This window comes from Mustela erminea, chromosome 19 (assembly GCF_009829155.1).
Source record: "Mustela erminea isolate mMusErm1 chromosome 19, mMusErm1.Pri, whole genome shotgun sequence".
Classification (NCBI taxonomy): domain Eukaryota; kingdom Metazoa; phylum Chordata; class Mammalia; order Carnivora; family Mustelidae; genus Mustela; species Mustela erminea.
In genome coordinates this window covers 16,959,976-16,981,974 of record NC_045632.1, presented here as the reverse complement: position 1 = coordinate 16,981,974, position 21,999 = coordinate 16,959,976, and the positions used below count along the sequence as shown (strand labels likewise).

At 38.6% G+C, this 21,999-nt stretch overlaps 1 protein-coding gene across 4 annotated transcripts in view; it reads left to right on the top strand.

The window, feature by feature from the left end:
- Positions 1 to 21,999, top strand: part of ZNF569 (zinc finger protein 569) — a 55,289-nt gene that overhangs the window by 7,411 nt on the left and 25,879 nt on the right. For all 4 annotated transcript variants that reach the window (XM_032325567.1, XM_032325563.1, XM_032325564.1 and 1 more), the window contains exon 3: positions 3,039 to 3,093. In XM_032325567.1, the coding sequence (XP_032181458.1) occupies positions 3,039 to 3,093 (55 nt within the window). The remainder of the gene's footprint in view (positions 1 to 3,038; positions 3,094 to 21,999) is intronic.

Genomic DNA, 21,999 nt, shown 5'->3' with positions numbered 1-21,999 from the left:
AATGAAAAAAACTATGATCAAAGAAATAAAACATAAGTGGAGAAATATACTATATTCATGAATTGAAAGACTCCTATTTTCATTTGATCTTTAATTTGATCTATAGATTAAACGCAATCCCAGTCACGTTCCTAGCAATCTTTTTTATAGATAGCAATGAAGATGGAGGTGGAACTTAAAATGGAAGTCAGAATGAGACAAATTTATTTACATGTACTATTATATAAATGTAGGACCTAACTGTGTTGAAGGTGACATAGAAGAAACCCTCTTTAAATAAGAGCTCACATTTCTTTTCATCATTTATAAGTCCTTAATGAAAATATAATTTTTTTGAACCATCCTTCCAGTTCACATACTGCTGCTATTAGAAATTTTTTTTTTTTTTAATTTGAGAGAGAGAGCAAAGCAGGGGATGCAGAGGAAAAGAGAATCCCAAGCAGATTCCCCACTGAATGGGAACCCAATGCAGGGCTCGATCCTAGCACCCTGAGATCATGACCTGAGCCTGATGTGGCACTCAATCCCAGGACCCTGAAATCGAGACCTGAGCTGAAGGCAGACACTTAACCAACGGAGCCACCTAGACGTCTATGCTGCTATTAGAAATTCTGTGATGAAATCCATCATGGGGCACCTGGGTGCTCTTTTGGTTAAGAAGGGAAAGAGGAAAGAGAGTAGAGGGAGTTCTGATTGGTGTCCACTCTTCAGCTAGTTGATGAATTCAGTTCACCATAAGCAATTGTTTTTAAATAAAATAATTCTCATTTAGTCTGTACCCATGCCCACCTTTTTTTTTTTTTTTTAAGATTTTTATTTATTTGACAGACAGAGATCTCAAGTAGGCAGAGAGGCAGGCAGAGAGAGAGGAGGAAGCAGGCTCCCTGCCGAAAGTGAGCCCCATGCGGGGCTAGATGCCAGGACCCTGGGATCATGACCTGAGCCAAGGCAGAGGCTTTAACCCACTGAGCCACCCGGGCGCCCCCATGCCCACCTTTTAACAGACCGATGTCCACTACTAGAACTGGAACAGTCCTGACAACAGAATGTGCTGGTATGCACCTCCAGGCCCAAGGGGCTGCTATATTCAGGAGATAATATGCAGAAAATATCAGAAATTTTTCCATATCTCTTCTCCCCCAGTAAATACCTTAACTCCTGTTATCCAGTATTGTGTCGCATTGTAACTCAGAGCTGCAAGGGTTGCTGGAAAAGCGGGTAACAGGAAAAGGGGAATAGAATTACCTTCACTGTCCTGGATCAATCATGATTCATCCTTGGGAGAATGTATATTGCCATGTGAAAAAATTAAAGTTTAGTTTTCAAGGAATAAAGTGAGGACAACTGGCTATTGTTGGTAACGTTATCTGCCACATAATAGCCTTTTAGAATATGCTGGTTCTCCTTAGCAAGGTATCAGATTTTCTTTACAGAATTTTGCACTGTTATTGCTGGGGAGCTACTGAGACACCAATTTTATTCTGCTGTTCTCGCTCTCTCTTTTTTTTTTTTATTTGAAAGAGAGAGACAGCGAGAGAGGGAACACAAGCAGGGGGAATGGGAGAGGGAGAGGGAGAAGCAGGCCTCCAGCTGGGCAAGGAGCCCAATGCGGGGCTAGATCCCAGAACTCTGGGCTCATGACGTGAGTGGAAGGCAGACACTTAACTGCTGAGCCACCCAGATGCCCCTCTGGTATTTCTCTTTTAAGGATTGATTATAATGGTTCTAAGAATGTGGGGTTCCCAGGGTCACAGTGCTTATTAGTGGTAGAGAGACTAGAAAGCAAATCTTTGCTCCCAAGTCACTGTTCTTTCCCACTATAATTCATCTGTCCTAAAGCTTTTCTAAAAAGATGCTTTAAGAAAAAACTTCAGGGACGCCTGGGTGGCTCAGTTGGTTAAGCAGCTGCCTTCGGCTCAGGTCATGATCCCAGCGTCCTGGGATCGAGTCCCACATCCGGCTCCTTGCTCCGCAGGGAGACTGCTTCTCCCTCTGACTCTGCCTTCCACTCTGTCTGCCTGTGCTCGCTCTCGCTCACTCTCTCTGACAAATAAATAAAATCTTTAAAAAAAAAAAAAAGAAAAAAAAAAGAAAAAACTTCAAATGAGTGACAAAAATCAATTACAATCCAACAACAACCAAAAAAATTTTTTTTACTTAGTAAAATAAGATTAATTTTCTTTAAAGTAAAACTGGGAAAGAAACTTTGCACGGGGTCGGGGAGGACATCTGCGTTGTTCATTATACACTGTAGTACTGATTGCAATGGTATGTGTTTTCTTATTAAATTTTATTTTGGAGAAAATAATAGGTGAATTTTTATTTTAAAAACTGAAATAATGCTACTAGACTTGTAATAATATGAAAAACTGTGTCCTGTTTCTTTTTTCCCCATCCCTAATTCCTGTTTCCAACGAGAAAGCACTTTTAGCTCCTAAAGCTCCTAAGTGTGATTTCTTAAATTTCTTCAATTTTTCCAAATCACATGTTTATCTTGTTATTATTTGATACTTTACAGATTTATATGTTTATTTTTTACTATGACAAGAATTTAACTCTCTTACCACCACCAATATCTCTGATACACATCACTCAGACACACAAACTTCTTCTTACTCCTTCTTTGAAATATATTACCATTTTGGGCAAATTCCCATTTAGTTGGTAATGTCTCAATACATTAAAATAACTTAGGTATTTTGTCAATTTCATAATTTTCTTGGTTATGTTCTTTCATGAAGCTATATAGCTTACTGTTCCTTTTGAACTGTTTTGTTCTGTTTTCTCATACAGAGTTATTGACAAATTCATGGGACATCTCCCACATATGAGCTCTTATTCTGACCCACCTTATGCCTAAGCTATGCATGATCATTCTAGTCATCCTTATACCTGTCAGCACCTCTGGTATGAATATTCTTGGCCTTTCTCCTGGATCCAAGAATCATTTACAGGGCGACCTTTAATCCACAATGTGGGTGCAGGTTTCCGAAACCACTAAGTGTGCCTGGTCTAATGGCTTTTCTTCTCTTTCACAGCTTTGCCTTTTCAAGCCCTGTCTATTACCAGAAAGAGGAAATGACTGAATCCCAGGTAAGTTTTAAGTAGTATATTTGTTCTCTACTATATTCTGTAATGTGGTTTAAAAGGATTACAATAATCTGTACAGTAAATTGGAAAATCCTATATAGATAAACTTTTTCAGAGGAAATGAAGTTGGAAGATTAAGACCAGGAAAGAGTTAAAATATGGTAATGCAGAAAGGTATTCATCTAGAGAGATTAAAATTGGGCTTCAGTTTTCAGTTTCATTATTATAGGTGAAACAAACCAGAGCAAAAATTCATCACATAATTTGTATTGTAAACAAAAATTAAAATGAACTTTTCTTAGGAGAAGTAAGCTCTTCTTTGGCACCTAGGTCAATGAATATATTAGAGTGTGACCTCTTATACTTGACAAATCCAGCTATTGTGATGGTCTGTTTTGGTAAAGGATAAAACAAAGTATATGTGTTAAAAAATAGCCAGCATAGGAAAGAATGCAAATGAAGATTATCAGAAAAAGGGATTAATTATCCCTTGCATGCAAAGGAAGACCACACAACAATTTTTTTTTAAATGGCAGATACTGGTTACCCACAACAATATAGATAAATTCCAGAAACATTGGAGTGAGAGAAGCCAGAAACAAAAGATACGGTTCCATTTATATGCAATTTGAAAGCTGGGAAAACTAATCTCTTGTGATAGAAATCAGGATAGTAGTTACCTTAAGAGGATAGTAACTGGGAATGGGTGGGAGAGAATCTTCTGGAGTGCTGAAAATGTGGTTGTTTTGACCTGATTACATAAATATTTAAATGTATAAAAGTGTATCATGTACATTTAAGATTAGTGCATCTTAGGGGTGGCTGGCTGCCTCAGTCGAGCATGTGACACTTCATCTTGCAATTGTGAGTTTGAGCCCCACGTTAGGTGCAGATTACTTAAAAATAAAATCTTAAAAAAAAAGGTTAGTGCATTTCACCACATTATTCTATATGTGTCATACATAATTTTAAAGAACACTAGAATGTCCGAAGAAATAGATGAGATATATGTATCTCAAATGATCCTACATAATTATATTTTTCGGTGGGTATTTACTGTAGATTGGGCCACAGTCTAATAATTTCTGGTAAATTATTTTAGTCCACTGAAATGTGAACAGAGAATATGCTTTATTTGGTTTACTGATGTGTCTCCAGCCCCTAGAACATTCTGGCCTTGTATACATAGTTTTTGTGAATATTTGTGGTTTTAATGTCTTGAATCCATGGTTCCTTGTTTTTTTACTCTTAAAATAAGTGATATTGGGATGCCTGGGTGCTCAGTTAGTTAAACAAGTGCCTTAAGCTCATGTCATGATCTCAGGATCCTGGTATCAAGCGCTGCATTGGAGCCCCACATTGGCTTCCTGCTCAGCAGGGAGTCTACTTCTCCCTCAGCCCTTCCCCCTTATGCTTGCTCTCTTTCTCTCTCTCTCTCAAATAAATAAAATCTTTAAAAAAAAAAAGTAGTTGATGTCCACCTCCTCTTCAAGGATAATCCTTTTCCTCAGAACTTCAACTTGCATACTTTCTTTGGAATCTTTGTCTTTCAGATTTATCCTGCACTCTTAGCTGTTAAACATATCTCACTTTACTGCTTTTTCATCCTCAGGTCAAAGTTTTCATATACTGAGATATACCTTTCTTTTACTGTGTATCCGTATATAGCAGCTTCTCTATATATCCAGTTTTTTTCTTCAAACACGTTAATTTTCAAAGTGAACATACTGTCAGTGTGTAACTAGCAAAAGCAATAGATCGAGAATTAGAACATTACCCTAATAACCATGAAATTTCTTCTGCACTTTTCTAAAGTCATTACCCCTACCCCAGGGGTAACCACTATTCAATTTCTGTCACTACAGATTATATCTGTCCGAGTTTGAACCTCATTAATATATATACTCTGTGTCTGGCTTCTTTTGCACAATACTGTGTGTGTCAGATTCATGTTGAATTATTGCATGTAGTTATAGTTTGATTAATTTCATTGCTTTATATTATTCACTTATGTGAATAAACCATAATTTTATTTATCCATTCTATTATTGATCGCCATTTAGGTAGTTTTTATTTGAGGACAATTACAAATATTACTGCTATGAATTTTCTTATAGCTGTCTTTTATTGCACGTATGCACACTTTCTTTTGTATATAAACCAAAAGTGGAATTTCTGAGTTATAGGTCGTATACATAGGTTACCTTTTATTGATAATGCCAAACGATTTCTGAAGTGACTGTCCAAAATTTCACTTTAAAAGAAAGGAAAAGTCTGTGTGTTAATATCAGGTATGGTAAAAGTCAAAACAGTAAGCTCTAAACAAACAAAAAGAACAGAGCTTTAAAATGAGTGCAATAGATAATACAGATCAGTGGTTTAGGACTGCTTTCTTATCAGATAACCAACAGCAAATTTACTGTAAGTAACACTGAAAATAAGAAGATATGTATTGGTAGGGAAACTTTCATTAATGTCTTAATTCATGCTAGATGAACTAGATATAAAAATATGTATCTACCAATAATAATTTGATAGAGCTAATAGATTAAGGTAGCTTATAGCCTCAAAACAGTTACTATTCCTTATTTGGATATGAAATAACTTAAAAACTGACCATGTATTAGGCATGAATAAAATTCAGTAAATTTCAAAAGTAGAAACTGTACATTTCAGTAGTTCCACAATGCAATTAAATATGAAGTTAATAACAAAAGATTCAAAAAGAAAAATATTCACATGGAAATTTTTTAACTAGCATAAACAACCCAGACCAACAGGGACTTAAAAATTTATGTTGCAGAACATTTTTTTTTTTTTTTTTAGGTTTTAAAAAATTTATTTTTTAAAAGTTAACATGTGCATAAAAGGAAACTGAAAAACACAAGAAGCAAAGAACAAAGTCATCCATAATCACAAGCAGTTTACAGTTTGACTTCTAGGTCCCATGTGTGTATCTACAAAAGTAAGCATTTTAATGTAATTAAGATCGTAGTTATGTATCATGCTTTTTTACACACCATGAATATTTACCATTTCAAAGTCCCCAAACTATGAGTATTTCGATAACCAAGAATACACTACACCAACTCCATCTGAAAGAAAAAAGTGTAATCCCGCCTTTCTCGGCGACAAAGATTTCAGAGAGGACAAAAATGGCAACAGGCCTCTAAAGATACTGGCAGGGTTACCATTAAAATACTGCATTCCCTTAATGTTCAATTAAAACAGACATAAGTAAGAGTACACAATGTATAATGCTTCTAAAAGAATTATCCAATCTATACTATTCAAATATTAGCAACGGGGTATGTTTCCATTGAATCACTTAATGTATTCCTATAGTACAGCCAAAGAGACACACACACACATTAACAGTTATTACAATGTAAGTATGAATGCATCCGCATACAGCTCTCCCTCTATACTTCCTCCTGCCCCTCTGCGGCCAACCTAGTAAGTCCTCACATTTCTGAGACAGCGTAACAATTCCATGTCCAAGATGCTTCTTTCCTATCAATGATAACAAAAACTTATAAATTGGTTGATTCACTAGCTGTACATTTTATCATACATTGTCATCTCAGGACATCCAAAAAAGCTTAGATGTTACAAAATAATGACACTTGTCCACAAAAAACACAGGTACTTCATCAAAATGCACATCCAGACCTATGGTTATAACCTAAAATGGTCTTCTATATGTGGAGATAACTAGCAAAAAGCCCTTCCCTTCACCCCTCCTCTGCTTCCTCCACCATTTTAATGACCAAGCATAGGACTACATCTAGCTCTAAGAGGTGACTGACAGACACTCCCAGAACAGTTCTTCCTAAAAACTAACAAAAGGGCATTCATAAAGGGAGTATTTTACTACCTCTACTTTTAATATACTTTGGGTATTAGGACTTGTTTATCCTTTGACACACATTAACTAAAATGCACATACAAAACTTTAAAGACTCATGGGCACAGAACCCTTTGCTCCTCACTTCCTTCCCTGCCCCCATCCCCATCCCCTAGTGAACCCAGTGAACAGTCCGCATACTCTCCAAGACATCAAGTTTAACAACTCCATTCCCAAAATACAAACATTCCTGTAAATTAACAATAAAGGGGGTTGCTACTCTACTCCTAACATGTTGTTCACTTTCAAACATCCAGACGACTAGATGTTTCAAGTAAGGATTTATTTAAAATTTGCCCACTACATACATAGTAGCACTGAAAGAATATTCTGGCTTAGAATCCTTCCTCTTCTCATTTCTATCAACATAGTGGAAAGTAGAAGCATCTGTAATGCTTAGAGGGGATTTTAACAATTTCGCTTCCTCTAGTTTTCAGAATAGTCTTTCCTGATTTTAAACACAAAGTATACACAATGTATTTGTTTACTAACTACTTTTGTCATACACTGGCAACCTCTTAAACATCTAGAAAGACTAGATGTTGTAAATTAGGACTCATTTGTCCTTTATATACACTATATACACAGCTAAATAAGACAAAATGCAGACATACAGGACAATGGTTAATCCTCCCTAACTATAAACATACTGGTATAAAGCCCTTTGCTCTTTCTTCTCCCTCCTCCCTGAACCAGTACAAATATCATATGATGTGTACTGCTCCGAGAGGTGGTTTCATCATTTTGATCATTCCATTTTCAAAAGACAGTATTTCATATGAATTTTAACAAAAGGATTATCTACAAAATGTGTTATTTTACTACCTCTACTTTTAACATACTTTGTGCACTTCTAAACATCTAGGACGGCTAGATGTTTCAAATAAGGACTTGAGTTTGTCCACTATATACACAGTAGTGTTGAATAAACTACACACATGTAACAATGGGTTATATCTGAAAGTGTCTTCTGCATGGCAACATTCCAGTCTAGAACCCTTCATTTCTCACAACTCCTCTCTACCGCCCACCCAGTGGGTGAGTGCAAATAGGCATGTGTCACTTAGATGTGACTACAATGTTATCTCTTCAAGTCCTTTTCAGAAGACAGCCTTTCGATGAATTTTAACACAAAGTGTACAAAATGTGTTAGTTTACTAACTCTACTTTTGTCATACATTGGCAACCTCTTTAATATCTAGAGACTAGATATTATAAAATTAGGACCTATTTGTCCAGTATATATACAATATATACACTCAAGTTAAATGCACATAACATATAGGGCAATGAATAAGCTGAAATTTCCTACTACACACTAGCAAAGCATCTTTTGCAATTTCTTCCCTCCCACTTCCCTCAAACCAAGGAACAAGTATACCGTTCAGAGAGGTGGTTTAGCAATTCCATTTCCAAAGATAATATTTCCCATCAGTTTTTAAAAGCTATTTATAAGAAGCATTACTCTACTTTTACATACATCAAACGTTTCTAAATATCTAGAAAGACTAGATATTTCATACAAGTACTTGTCCACTGAGTACACAACAGCACTGTTAAATAAAACCGCACACACCTAACAAGGGGTACAATGAGGTATATTCTAAATATGACCATCATTTTGGACTAAACTATCCCCTCCCTCACTTCCTTCTCTCCACCACCAATCCAGTAGACAAGTACAGGCAAGTGTAATGTTTAAAGGTGGTTGAACAAATTCATATCCAAAAGTCATTGACAGAAGAAAAGCTTTCCTTTGAATTTCAACACAATGTGTATAGAATGTGCTAATTTTACTAATTTGTCATACATTGGCAACCTCTTCAACATCTATAGACTAGATGTTGCAAAACTAGGACTCATTTGTCCATTATATACACTATATACACAGCAAAACAAAATGCACAAAACATAAAAAAAATGGTTTTGTCTGAAAATGTCCAAGCACAAACACGCTAACATATTACCTTTTGCAATTCTTTCCCTTCCACCACCTTCAAGCAACAGAACAAAGATACATGAGAGAATACTGCTCAGAGGTGGTTAAACAATTCCATCACCAAGACGGTTTATTTCCTATGAATTTTAAGCAAAAAGATATTTACAAAGCGGTATTTTACTACCTCTACATTTAACATACGTTGGGCACTTCTAAACATCTAACAAACTAGATGTTTTAAATAAGGACATAATTTGTCCACTATATACACAGCAGTCTTGAATAAACTGCACACATGTAACACTTATAATCTGAAAGTGTCTTCAAAATGTGAACATTCTAGCCTAAGACTAACCATTCTCGTCTCTCCTTTCTCCACCAACCCAGTGGGCTATAATGCTCACATTTTCAGAAGACGATTTTTCTAGGAATTTTAGCACAAAATGTACACCATGTATTAGTTTACTAACTCTATTTTTGTCATACACTGGCAACCTCTTTAACATCTAGAAAGACTAGATGTTGAAAATTAGGACTCATTTGTCCAGTATGTACACTATATACACAGCTAAGTAAACCAAAATGCAGGAACATAAAGGACAATGGTTCATCTTCCCTCACTATAAACACACTGGCAGAGCTCTCTGCACGTCCTTCTCCCACCCCCTCTGAACCAGTGCACAAACACAATGTGTACTATTCAAAGAGGTGGTTCGGCCATTCCCCCTAAATTAGACAGCATTCCATATGAATGTTAACAGAAGGGTATTTACAAGAATGTCTTTTTACTACCTCTATTTTTAACACGTTATCAGGCACTTCAGAACATCTAGAAAGACTAGATATTTCAAAAATGTACTTAGCATTGTCAACTATATATACAGTAGCTGAGGGATAAAATGCACACACAAAACAATGGTTGTAATATGAAAATGTCTTCTAAATATGACCAGTCTGGCACCGAACCTTCTTTTCTTCCTCCTCAAGGTCGTCTACTTCATGTCCTCTTACCCACTGAACAAACATGGACGCGAGTCGCTCCTGATGTCCCTTCTAGAGGTGGTCTAGCAATTCCATTTCAAAGTCATTTTCAAAAGACATTTCTATGATTTTTTAAAAAAACAAATAGGCATTTAGGAGACGTGATTTTTCTAATTCTACTTTATCATATGTCGGCAACCTCTTTACATCTAGAAGGTCTAGATGTGACAAAAAAGTTTTCTTTTGAAAGGTTGGGGGGAAAGTTGAGAGCAGCTTTTTCATATTATATACACAGGCCTTCTAAAAAGGGCCAGTAAATCTTCCCGAAGGGTGGTCTTCCTATTGGCCAAATGCGGTACGTAATTCTCCCATTTCGATCTTCCAACATCAACGTCAGGAGGAACGAAGACCAACCGCCTGTGGCCCTTTAACCGTTCCACCCGTGGTGGTCGACCCGGGCTTCGCTCACCTTCCTGGCCCATTAGGGCCTCTGTCCACCGTTCTCCATAGAAAGTGAGGTTTCGTCCAGTGGGGGCGGAGCGGTCATTCCAGGGCTGGGCCGTGGGGCTCCAAGGCCCAAAGGCTGCCGAGCTTGCGTCCACGCAGACCCGCCTTCTCAGGCCCTGGGCGGCCCCAACGGCCCTCCGCGGCATTCGCGTGGCCGCCATTCTTCTCGCTCCGCCACACCCGACGTCCAAAGGCGCCGCGAGCCCGCTGGCTCGGCAGCGGCTTGGCGGAGGCCCCGCAGAGTTGCACCCGGGGAGTGGGCAGCAGGCGAGGTCTGGGCTCCGAGAGGCCGCCGCCATCGGCGCCAAGGTGGGGGTGGGGGGTGCGGAGAAGCTCGCAGCTGCTTCATTCTGGGCCTGGCCGATGGGCAGCGGCGGCGAGGGCGCTGGGTCTCTGCAGGTCGGGGCCCGCGACCTGTCCCCGGGTCCCCCAGGTCACCCGCCAGCCTCAGGCCGGAGGGCCTGGAGGGCCCTAGGATCGACGGCCGCGCTGCGTTTCTCACCTCGCTCTCTGCCGGAACTCGCAGAACATCTTTTTAAAAAAATTTTATTTATTTATTTGACAGAGATCACAAGCAGGCAGAGAGGTAGGCAGAGAGAGGGGAGGAAGCTGGCTCCCCGCTGAGCGGAGAGCCCGCCGAGGGGCTTGATCCCAGAACCCTGGGATCATGACCTGAGCCAAAGGCAGAGGCTTTAACCCAGTGAGCCACCCGGGCGCCCCCATGCCCAGATGTTGCAGAACATCTTAAAAAATAAAACAATGCACAGGGGCACCTGGATGGCTCAGTGGGTTAAGTCTCTGCCTTCGGCATAGATCTTGATATCAGGGTCCTGGAATTGAGCCCCGCATCCTGCTCTCTGCTCAGCAGGGAGCCTGCTTCCCCCTCTCTCTCTGCCTGCCTCTCTGCCTGCTTGTGATCTCTCTGTCAAATAAATAAATTTTTTTTTAAATCTTTAAAAAAATAAAACAAGCACAGAAGAAAAGCTACAGCCTGAAAAAGTGTTAATAAATGTATCAGAATGAAATGAATGAACAAAATATACTATTCTAGTCATTAGAAACAAAATGAGAAAATTTAAAAAGGAATTGGTAAGAATAAAGTTTAAGTCAGTGAGTTAGAAAAACACAAAATAATGGAACTAATAAAGAGCTGCTTTTTTCTTTTCTTTCTTTCTTTCTTTCTTTATTATTTTAAAATCTAAGAAGAGGAAGGGAGAAGTGGAATAAGCAGCCACATACGCAGCTCCCCAGATTAGCAGATTTTAATCTTTTGTCATTTTTGCCTCAGGATTTTTTTTTTCAACAAAGTAGTCAGAATATTACAGATACTTTGTCTCACAGGCAGTCACTTTTATGAATGTTATCTATATCTATAGAGCTCATAGTTTTATATTTTTACCACATGATTTTGTATATATAAACACTACTTGAAGTTGTTCTATGTTTTAGGTTTTTAAATAACTGGAAATCCGATGGACTTACAGTTCTGCAACTCATCTTTTTTTTCACTCCACATTGTGTTTTCAGACCTATTCATGTTAGTATATGTATTTCTGACTTTATGTCCTTTTCCATTGTTTTGATTTCCTGTGTCAATCCCGCTATATCTTAATTACCATATATAGTTATAAAAATATTTATTCGATAATGCAAGTTAATCCTTCATCTTTTTCTTCTTCAGCATTGCCTTAGCTACTTGTAGCTATTTATATTTCCTTATCGATTTTAGAATTAGTCTGTTTCCACAGACTAAAACTGCTGACATTTTGACATCAAATTACATTAAAAAATATATTATCTGCAAGTGAACAGTTTTCTTCATTTTATATTTTCATGCCCCCTTTTTTTCTTGCCTAATTTTGATTGCTAAATGTAGTATAATGTTGAACAGATGTGGTGGTGGGTGATCTTTGTCCCATTCTGTTTTAGGAGTATAAATTCAGTAATTATGAGTAAGTATGATAATTTGGTATAGGTATTTTTGTAAATACTCTTCTGGTTCAAAGAAATTTCCTTGTATTCCTAGTCTGCTAAGAGTGTCAGTCATAAATTGGTGTTAAGTTTTGTCAAATACTTTTCGTGTATATATGATCTTGATCAAAGTTTTCTCCATTTTTCTGTTAATTTGTTTAATCACGAAACCAACCTTGATGGGTGTATACTCACTTGGGTTTTTCCTGGAGAGTTAATATAGTAGTTTATAATAAGGTATATTTGACAGACATCAGAACTTTCTTGAAAGCAGATTTTGGTAGGTTGACTTCTGGCATTAGAAGGTAGGGTGGAACCAAGATATAAGTGCTTTTGCAAACCTGTTTTATTTAGCAGTTCCTGTAGTGCCTACCACAAGTGCTCAATGAATGCTCTTTGGACAGAGATGTCCAAAACTATGAAGACAAATTTTGCCTAATGCCAGTGCGATTCTAGCATTGCCAATTTTGTGACTATAAATTCTTTAGAGAATTTGAACATTGTCAGACTCTCATTTACCCCCTCACAGCATCCATATTTTTTGTCTATTAACTTTATTCAGTGATTTCATATATATAAAGGTCACAGAATTACTGTACTACACTGAGATGTGCATTAAAAATACAGTTTATTAAAAATATGTTAACATCCTTTATGAATTCTGTTTAACAGAATGAAAAAAGCTAGTTTTGTTTTTTTTAACATTTTTAAATTATTATTATTTTTTTTAAAGATTTTTTTATTATTTATTTGACAGACAGAGATCACAAGTAGGCAGAGAGGCAGACAGAGAGAGAGGGGGAAGCAGGCCCCCTGCTGAGCAGAGCCCAATATGGGGCTCGATCCCAGGACCCTGGGACCATGACCCGATCCGAAAGCAGAGGCTTTAACCCACTGAGCCACCAGGTGCCCCTAAATTATTTTTTAAATAACATATAATGTATTATTTGCCCCAGGGGTACAGGTCTGTGAATAGCCAGGCTTACACACTTCCCAGCACTCACCATAGCACATACCCTCCCCTGTCCATAACCCAACAACCCTCTTCCTACCCCCCTGCCCCTGGCAACCCTGTTTGTTTTTTCAGATTAAGAGTCTCTTATAGTTTGTTTCCCTTCCAATCCCATCTTGTTTCATTTTTTCCTTCCCTACCCCCCAAACTCCCCACTTTGCCTCTCAAATTCCTCATATCAGGGAGATCATATGATAATTGTCTTTCTCTGATTGACTTATTTTGCTGAGCATAATACCCTAATACCCTCTAGTTCCATTTACGTTGTTGCAAATGGCAAAATTTCATTTCTTTTGATGGCTGCATAGTATTCCATTGTATATATATGTGTGTGTGTGTGTGTGTGTGTGTATACTTTATCCGTTCATCAGCTGATGGACATCTAGGTTCTTTCCAAACTTTGGCTATTGTGGACATTGCTGCTATAAATGTTTGGGTACACGTGCCCCTTTGGATCACTACATTTGTATCTTTAGAATATATACCCAGTAGTGCGATTGCTGGGTCGTAGGGTAGCTCTATTTTCAACATTTTGAGTAACCTCCATGCTGTTTTCCAGAGTGGTTGCACAAGCTTGCATTCCCACCAACAGTGCAGGAGGGTTCCCCTTTTTCTGGATCCTTGCCAGCATGTGTCACTTCCGGACTTGTTAATTTTAGCCATTCTGACTGGTGTGAGGTGGTATCTCATTGTGGTTTTGATTTGTATTTCCCTGATGCTGAGTGATGTGGAGCACTTTTTCATGTGTCTGTTGGCCATCTGGATGTCTTCTTTGCAGAAATGTCTGTTCATGTCCTCTGCCCATTTCTTGATTGGATTATTTGTTCTTTGGGTGTTGAGTTTGGTAAGTTCTTTATAGATTTTGGATACTAGCCTTTTATCTGATACGTCATTTGCAAATATCTTCTCCATTCTTTCCATTGTCTTTTGATTTTGTTGACTGTTTCCTTTGCTGTGCAAAAGCTTTTGATCTTGATGAAGTCCCAGTAGTTCATTTTTGCCCTTGCTTCCCTTGCCTTTGGTGGTGTTGCTAGGAAGAAGTTGCTGTGGCTGAGGTCAAAGAGTTTGCTGCCTATGTTCTCCCCAAGGATTTTAATGGATTCCTTTCTCACATGGCGGTCCTTCATCCATTTTGAGTCTATTTTTGTGTGTGGTTTAAGGAAATGGTCCAGTTTCATTCTTCTGCATGTGGCTGTCCGATTTTCCTAACACCATTTGTTAAAGAGACTGTCTTTTTTCCACTGGACATTCTTTCCTGCTTTGTCAAAGATTAGTTGACCATAGAATTGAGGGTCTATTTCTGGGCTCTCTATTCTGTTCCATTGATCTATGTGTCTGTTTTTGTGCCAGTACCATACTGTCTTGATGATGACAGCTTTGTAATAGAGCTTGAAGTCTGGAATTGTGATGGCACCACCTTTGGATTTCTTTTTCAACATTTCTCTGGCTATTCAAGGTCTTTTCTGGTTCCATATAAACTTTAGGATGATTTGTTCCATTTCTTTGAAAAAAATTGATGGTATTTTGATAGGGATTGACCTAAATGTGTAGATTGCTCTAGGTAGCGTAAACAGTTTCACAATATTTGTTCTTCCAATCCATGAGCATGGAACAGAAAAAAGCTAGTTTTAATGCAATCTGTTCAAAACTTAGTACATCAGTAAATTGTTTCTTTGAGTAATTATTCAGTCATTCAGTCAGTCTGTACCCTGTCCTCTTTTAAGGTGGTGTCTGAGGTATGGAAGAAGATCTTTCTGACTTGGGGAGGAAGATGTTCCCTGGTCCCTTCATGAATCTGTGCTAGCTGGTATCTACTGAATCTGATTTATCTGGCTCCTTTTCTCGGCATTCTATAGCTGATAAATTTGTGTTATGTTTCATCTCAGTCATGGTGCAAGAGCCTCTTCTTTTCAACTATCCTCCTTTGGATCTTGCTTCCTCCATAGATTTCTTGAGTCTCTGTCATGTCCTTCAAAGAGTTGCTGGATTCCATATATCCCACAGTCTGGGGTCCTCTTGTCTTCTGCAAGAGCCCTGTTATACCCTACTCAGGATGTATGCTACAATGGGAACCAAAGTCCTCCTAATTTGACCATGACACTTTGCCCTCCTAACTACTGTCTATCTCACTCCTCCTGAATGTGCTGGAGTTGGGGAGTTCTGAGCACACATTTAACTGCCTACTTCCCTATGTCCCAGTCTTTCTTTTCTATCCCAGGTCTCCAAGGGGAGGGAGAAGGTTTTCCTCTTCCAATTTATCCTCCGTCTTGAGTCTGTGAGTGCCAATATGAAGCCTGGCATAGTATAAAAGAAGGCCATGGAAGGTCCCAGGATATTGATGACAAAGTGCATCTATTCAGAAGTAAGAAAATTAGCCACTAGAGGAAGACTGTTTTGTGCTTTTCTTTCCATATTATCTGTTTTTCATCTGGAAATAGTAGGTTCATTTCTCCAGAAACATAGAGCAGAGTGCCTAGGAAAATTAAATTGACAAACCTACTGTGTACTCTGCATTTGGCTTGGGTTAGTCCTTTACTTGAGCTACTTATTTTTTCATGAAGATTTTAGTTAATGTTTAGTGTCACTTCCTTTGAGTCTAAGGAACTTCCTTTATTATTTTTGGTGAGGCCAGCTGCTAGCAGTGAATTCTCTGTTTAACTGGAAATATTTTTCATAATCCTTTTCTTAAGGTGAAATTCACAGAATATAAAGTAAATTATTTTTTTAAAAGATTTTATTTATTTGTTTGGCAGACAGAGATCACAAGTAGGCAGAGAGTCAGGCAGGGGGAGGGGGGAGCAGGCAGAGAGCCTGATGTGGGGCTTGATCCCAGGACCCTGGGACTATGACCCGAGCTGAAGGCAGAGGCTTAGCCCACTGCACCACCCAGGCACCCCTAGAGTAAATTATTTGAAATTGAACATTCAGCAGCATCCACTCTGCCATTCACAGTGTTGTGCATCTACCACCTCTACCTAGCTCCAAAGCATTTTCATCACTCTAAAATAAATCCTATGCATTAAGCATTTACTCCTCCATCCTATTCTTCCCCTAGCCCTTGGCAACAACCAGTCTGCATTTTGTCTCTATGAATTTGCCTATTCTGTATAATTCATATTGGTAGAATAATAAAATATGTTACCTTTTCTGTCTTGCTTATTTAGTATAATCATTTTATTTTTGAAAGATCACCTTGCTAGATATATCAATATTATTTGAGGGGTACCTGGGTGGTGTAGTTTATTAAGCATCTGACTCTTGGTTTTTGCTCTGGTCATGATATCAGGGTCATGAGATCAAGCCCTGCATCAGGATCAGGCTCTGCACTGAGCAACAGAGTCTGCTGGGGACTCTTCCTCTGCCTGCCTCCCCCCACAAATCCACATGTGCATGTTCTCTTTCTCTTTGTAAAACAAGTAAATCTTAAAAAAAAAAAAAAGATTATTAGTAGATAATTTTTTTTTAAGTATTTTGAATATATTGTCTCAATGCCATTTGGCTTTCATTGTTTCAGATGAGAAGTCAGCTGAACAGTTCTATCGTGGTCTATAGATAATGGATTGAAACTCGTGCTGCTTTTAAGTTTTTCTCTTTATCTTTACTTTTAGCATTTTTAAAGTTTTATTTTATTTTTTAAAATTTAATTTAATTTTTTTAAAAGATTTTATTTATTTGACAGAGAGAGAGATCACAAGTAGGCAGAGAGTCAGGCAGAGAAAAGGGGGAAGCAGGCTCCCTGCTGAGCAGAGAGCCTGACATGGGGCTCAATCCCAGGACCCTGAGATCATACCCAAGTGGAAGGTAGAGGCTTAACCCACTGAGGTACCCAGGCGCCCCTTTAAGTTTATTTTTTCAGTGTTCCAAGAATCATTGTTTATGCACCATACCCAGTGCTCCATCCAATACGTGTCCTCCTTAATACCCACCACCAGGCTCACCTAACCCCCCAACCTCCTCCCCTCCAAAACCCTCAGTTTATTTCTCAGAGTCCACAGTCTCTCATGGCTTGTCTCCCCCTCTGATTTCCCCCAGTTCACTTTTCCTTTCCTTACTCCTAATCTCCTCCATGTTATTCCTTGTGCTCCACAAGTAAGTGAAACCATATGATAATTGACTTTCTCTGCTTGATTTATTTCACTCAGCGTGATCTCCTCCAGTCCTGTCCATGTTGATACAAAAGTTGGGTATTCATCCTTTCTGATGGGGGCATAATACTCTATTATGTATATGGACCATATCTTCTTTATCCATTCGTCTGTTGAAGGGCATCTTGTTTCTTTTCACAGTTTGGCGATTGTGGCCATTGCTGCTATGAACATTGGGGTACATATGGCCCTTCTTTTCACTGCATCTATATCTTTGAGGTAAATACCCAGTAGTGCAGTTGCAGGGTCATAGGGTGGCTCTATTTTTAATTTCTTAAGGAATATCCACACTGTTTTCCAAAGTGGCTACACCAACTTGCGTTCCCACCAGTAGTATAAGAGGATTCTTTCTTCCTATCCTCTCCTCTTGTTTACTGTCTTGTTGATTTTAGCCATTCTAACTGGTGTAAGGTGGTATCTCAGTTTGGTTTTGATTTGAATCTCCCTGATGGCTAATGATGATGAACATTTTTTCATGTGTCAGCCATTTGTAAGTCTTCTTTGGAGAAGTGCTGTTCATGTCTTCTACCCATTTTTTGACGTGATTATCTGTTTTTTGAGTGTTGAGTTTGAGGAATTCTTTATAGATCTTGGATATCAGCCCTTTGTAGTGTCATTTGCGAATATCTTTTCCCATTCCATGGGTTGCCTTCTTGCTTTGTTGAATGTTTCCTTTGTTTCCATGAGCAGAGAATGCTTTTCCATCTTTTTGTGTCTTCTTCAGTTTCTTTCATGAGTGTTCTGTAGTTCCTCGAGTACAGATCCTTTGCCTCTTTGGTTAGGTTTATTCCCAGGTATCTGATGGTTCTTGGTGCTATAGTAAATGGAATTGATTCTCTAATTTCCCTTCTGTATTTTCACTGTTAGTATATAAGAAAGCAACTGATTTCTGTGCCTTGATTTTGTGTCTTGTCACATTACTGAATTGCTGTATGAGTTCTAGTAGTTTGGGGGTGGAGTCTTTTGGGTTTTCCGTATAAAGTATCATTAATCTGTGAAGAGAGAGAGTTTGACTTCTTTGCGAATTTGAATATCTTTTATTTCTTTTTGTTTTCTCATTGCTGTTGCTAGGACTTCTAGTACTATGTTGAACAACAGTGGCAAGAGAGGGCATTCTTTTTTTTTAATTTATTTTTATTTTTTTTAATAAACATATAATGTATTATTAGCCCCAGGGGTACAGGTCTGTGAATTGCCAGGTTTACACACTTCACAGCACTCACCATAACACATGCCCTCCCCAATGTCCATAAACCCACCACCCTCTCCCTCTCCCCCCGCCCCCCTCCGTTTGTTTTGTGACATTGAGAGTCTCTTACAGTTTGTCTGGAGAGAGGGCATTCTTTTTGTGCTCCTGATCTCAAAGGGAACACTGTCAGCTTTTCCCCATTGAGAATGATATTCACTGTGGGTTTTTCATAGATAGATTTTATGAAGTTGAGGATTGTCCCCTCTATCCATATGCTTTGAAGAGTTTTAATCAGGAACGGATTCTGTATTTTGTCATATGCTTTTTTTGCATCAGTTGAGAGGACCATGTTGTTCTTCTCTCTTCTCTTCTCTTATTGATTTGTTCTATCACATTGATTGATTTGTGAATGTTGAACGACCCTTGCATCCCCAGGGATAAATCCCACCTGGTCATGGTAGATAATCTTTTTAATGTACTCCTGGAGCTTATTAGCTAGGATCTTGTTGAGAATCTTGGCATCCATATTCATCAGGGATATTGGTCGAAATTCTCCTTTTTGATGGGGTCTTTGCCTGGTTTGGGGATCAGGGTAATGCTGGCTTCATAGAAAGAGTCTGGAAGGGGCGCCTGGGTGGCTCAGTGGGTTAAGCCGCTGCCTTCGGCTCAGGTCATGATCTCGGGGTCCTGGGATCGAGTCCCGCATCGGGCTCTCTGCTCAGCAGGGAGCCTGCTTCCCTCTCTCTCTCTCTCTCTGCCTGCCTCTCCATCTACTTGTGATTTCTTTCTGTCAATAAAAAAAAAAAAAGAAAAAAAATATTAAAAAAAAAAAAAGAAAGAAAGAAAGAGTCTGGAAGTTTTCCTTCCGTTTCTATTTTTTGAAACAGCTTGAGGAAACTAGGTATTATTTCTTCCTTGAATGTTTGGTAGAATTCGCCAGGAAATCAATAGGGTCCTGGCTCTTGTTTTTTGGGAGGTTTTTGATCACTGCTTCAATCTTGTTACTAGATACTGGTCTATTCAGGTTGTCAGTTTCTTCCTGTTTCAGTCTTGGAAGTTTATACGTTTCCAGGAATGCATCCCATTTCTTCTAGCTTGCTTAACTTATTGGCATATAACTGTTGATAATAATTTCGGATGATTGTTTCTATTTCCTTGGTGTTAGTCCTGATCTCTCCCCTTTCCTTCATAATTTTATTAATTTGGGTCCTCTGTCTTTTCTTTTGGGTTAGTTTGGCCAGTGGTTTATCGATCTTATTGATTCTTTTTAAAGAACCAGTTTCTGGATTTGTTGATGTGTTCTACTGTATCTCGGGTCTCTAACTCATTGATCTCTGCTATAGTCTTGATTATTTCCTTTCTCGTGTGTGGGGTTGGCTTAATTTGTTGGTGATTTTCCAATTCTTTAAGGTGTAAAGAGAGCTAGTATATTTGGGATTTTTCGGGTTTTTTGAGTGAGGCTTGGATGGCTATGTATTTCCCTGTTAGGACCATCTTTGCTATATCATAGGTTTTTGGACCGATGTGTCTTCATTCTCACTGGTTTCCATTAATTGTTTAAGTCCTTCTTTGATTTCCTGGTTGATCCAAACATTCTTGAGCAGGTTTGTCTTTAGCTTCCAAGTGTTTGAATTCCTTCCAAACTTTTTCTTGTGGTTGAGTTCCAGTTTCAAAGCATTGTGGTTTCAGAATATTCAGGGAATAATCTCAGTCTTTTGGTATTGGTTGAGCCCTGATTTGTGACCCAGTATGTGGTCTATTCTGTAGAAAGTTCTGTGTGCACTCGAGAAGAATGAGTATTCAGTTTTAGGGTGGAATGTTCTGTATATATCTATGAGATCCATTTGGCCCAGTGTGTCACTCAAAGCTCTTGTTTCTTTATTGATTTTCTGCTTGGATGATCTGTCTGTTATTGAGAGTGTTGTGTTACTATCCCCTCCAATTAATGTATTCATATCAATATGACTCTTTATTTTGATTAACAGTTGGCTTATGTAGTTGGCTGCTCCCATATTGGGGACATAAATATTTACCTGTTAGATCTTCCTGGTGGATAGACCCTTTCAGAATGATGTAGTTTCCTTCTGTATCTCTGACTAGAGTCTTTAGCTTAAAATCTAATTTTATCTGATACGAGAATCGCTATCCCAGCTTTCTTTTGAGGCCTGTTGGCATGAAAGATGCTTCTCCATCACTTTACTTTCAGTCTGGATGTATCTTTAGGTTCCAAGTATGTCTTTTGTAGACAGCATGCGGATGGATCCTGTCATTTCATCTGATCTGCAACCCTGTACTGTTTTGTGGGAGCCTTTAGGCTGTTCACGTTGAGAGTGATTATTGAAAGATAAGCTTTTCTTGACATCGTGTTGCCTGTGAAGTCCTTGTTTCTATAGATTGTTTCTGTAAATTTCTGTTCTGTGTCACTCTTGCATTCTTTCTTCTTTTATATATCCCCCCATAAGATTTCTTGTAGTGCTGGCTTGGTGGTCACATACTCTTTTCAACCTTGCCAGGCTTGTAAGCTCTTTATCTCTCCATCCATTTTGAATGTCAGTCTTGCTGGATAAAGTATTCTTGGCTACAAGTTCTTCTCATTTAGTGCCCTGAATATGCCTTGCCAGCCCTTTCTGGCTTGTGAGGTTTCTGTGGATAGGTCTGACATTATTCTGATAGACCTTTCTCTGTAGGTAAGGAATCTCTTTCCCCGGGATGCCCTTAGAACCTCTTGTTTAAGAGGTTCATGAATTTGACAATCAAGTGTCTGAAGGTCTTTCTAGATTCATTGATTTTGGCAGGTGTCCTTTCCACCTTTATCTAGGACACGAATGCTTGTTCAATTCCCCACATTGGGGAAATTTTCTTATAAAATTTGTTCAACTATATCTTCTATAGTCTTCTTTCTCCACTCCCTCAGGGATCCCAATAATTCTGACATTAAAACATTTCACGGTATCATTTATTTCCCTAATTCTGTTTTCATGGCTCATGGCTTCTAAGCTGTTTGTTTCATGCCGCCTCCTGATCCTTTTTCTCTATCAGTTTGTCCTCTAGATCAATAGTTCTGTCTTCTGCCTTGGTTACCCTGGCTGTTAGAATATTTAGATTAGATAGGATCTCATTGATAGCATTTTTAACCTCTGCCAGGTTGGCTCTCACCTCTGCTCTTAGAGATTGTGTTGTCACTAATGGTTTTCTCCAACCTAGCCATTGCCTGGATAATTGGTACCCAGAATTCCCTTTTCGACATACTGTTTATGT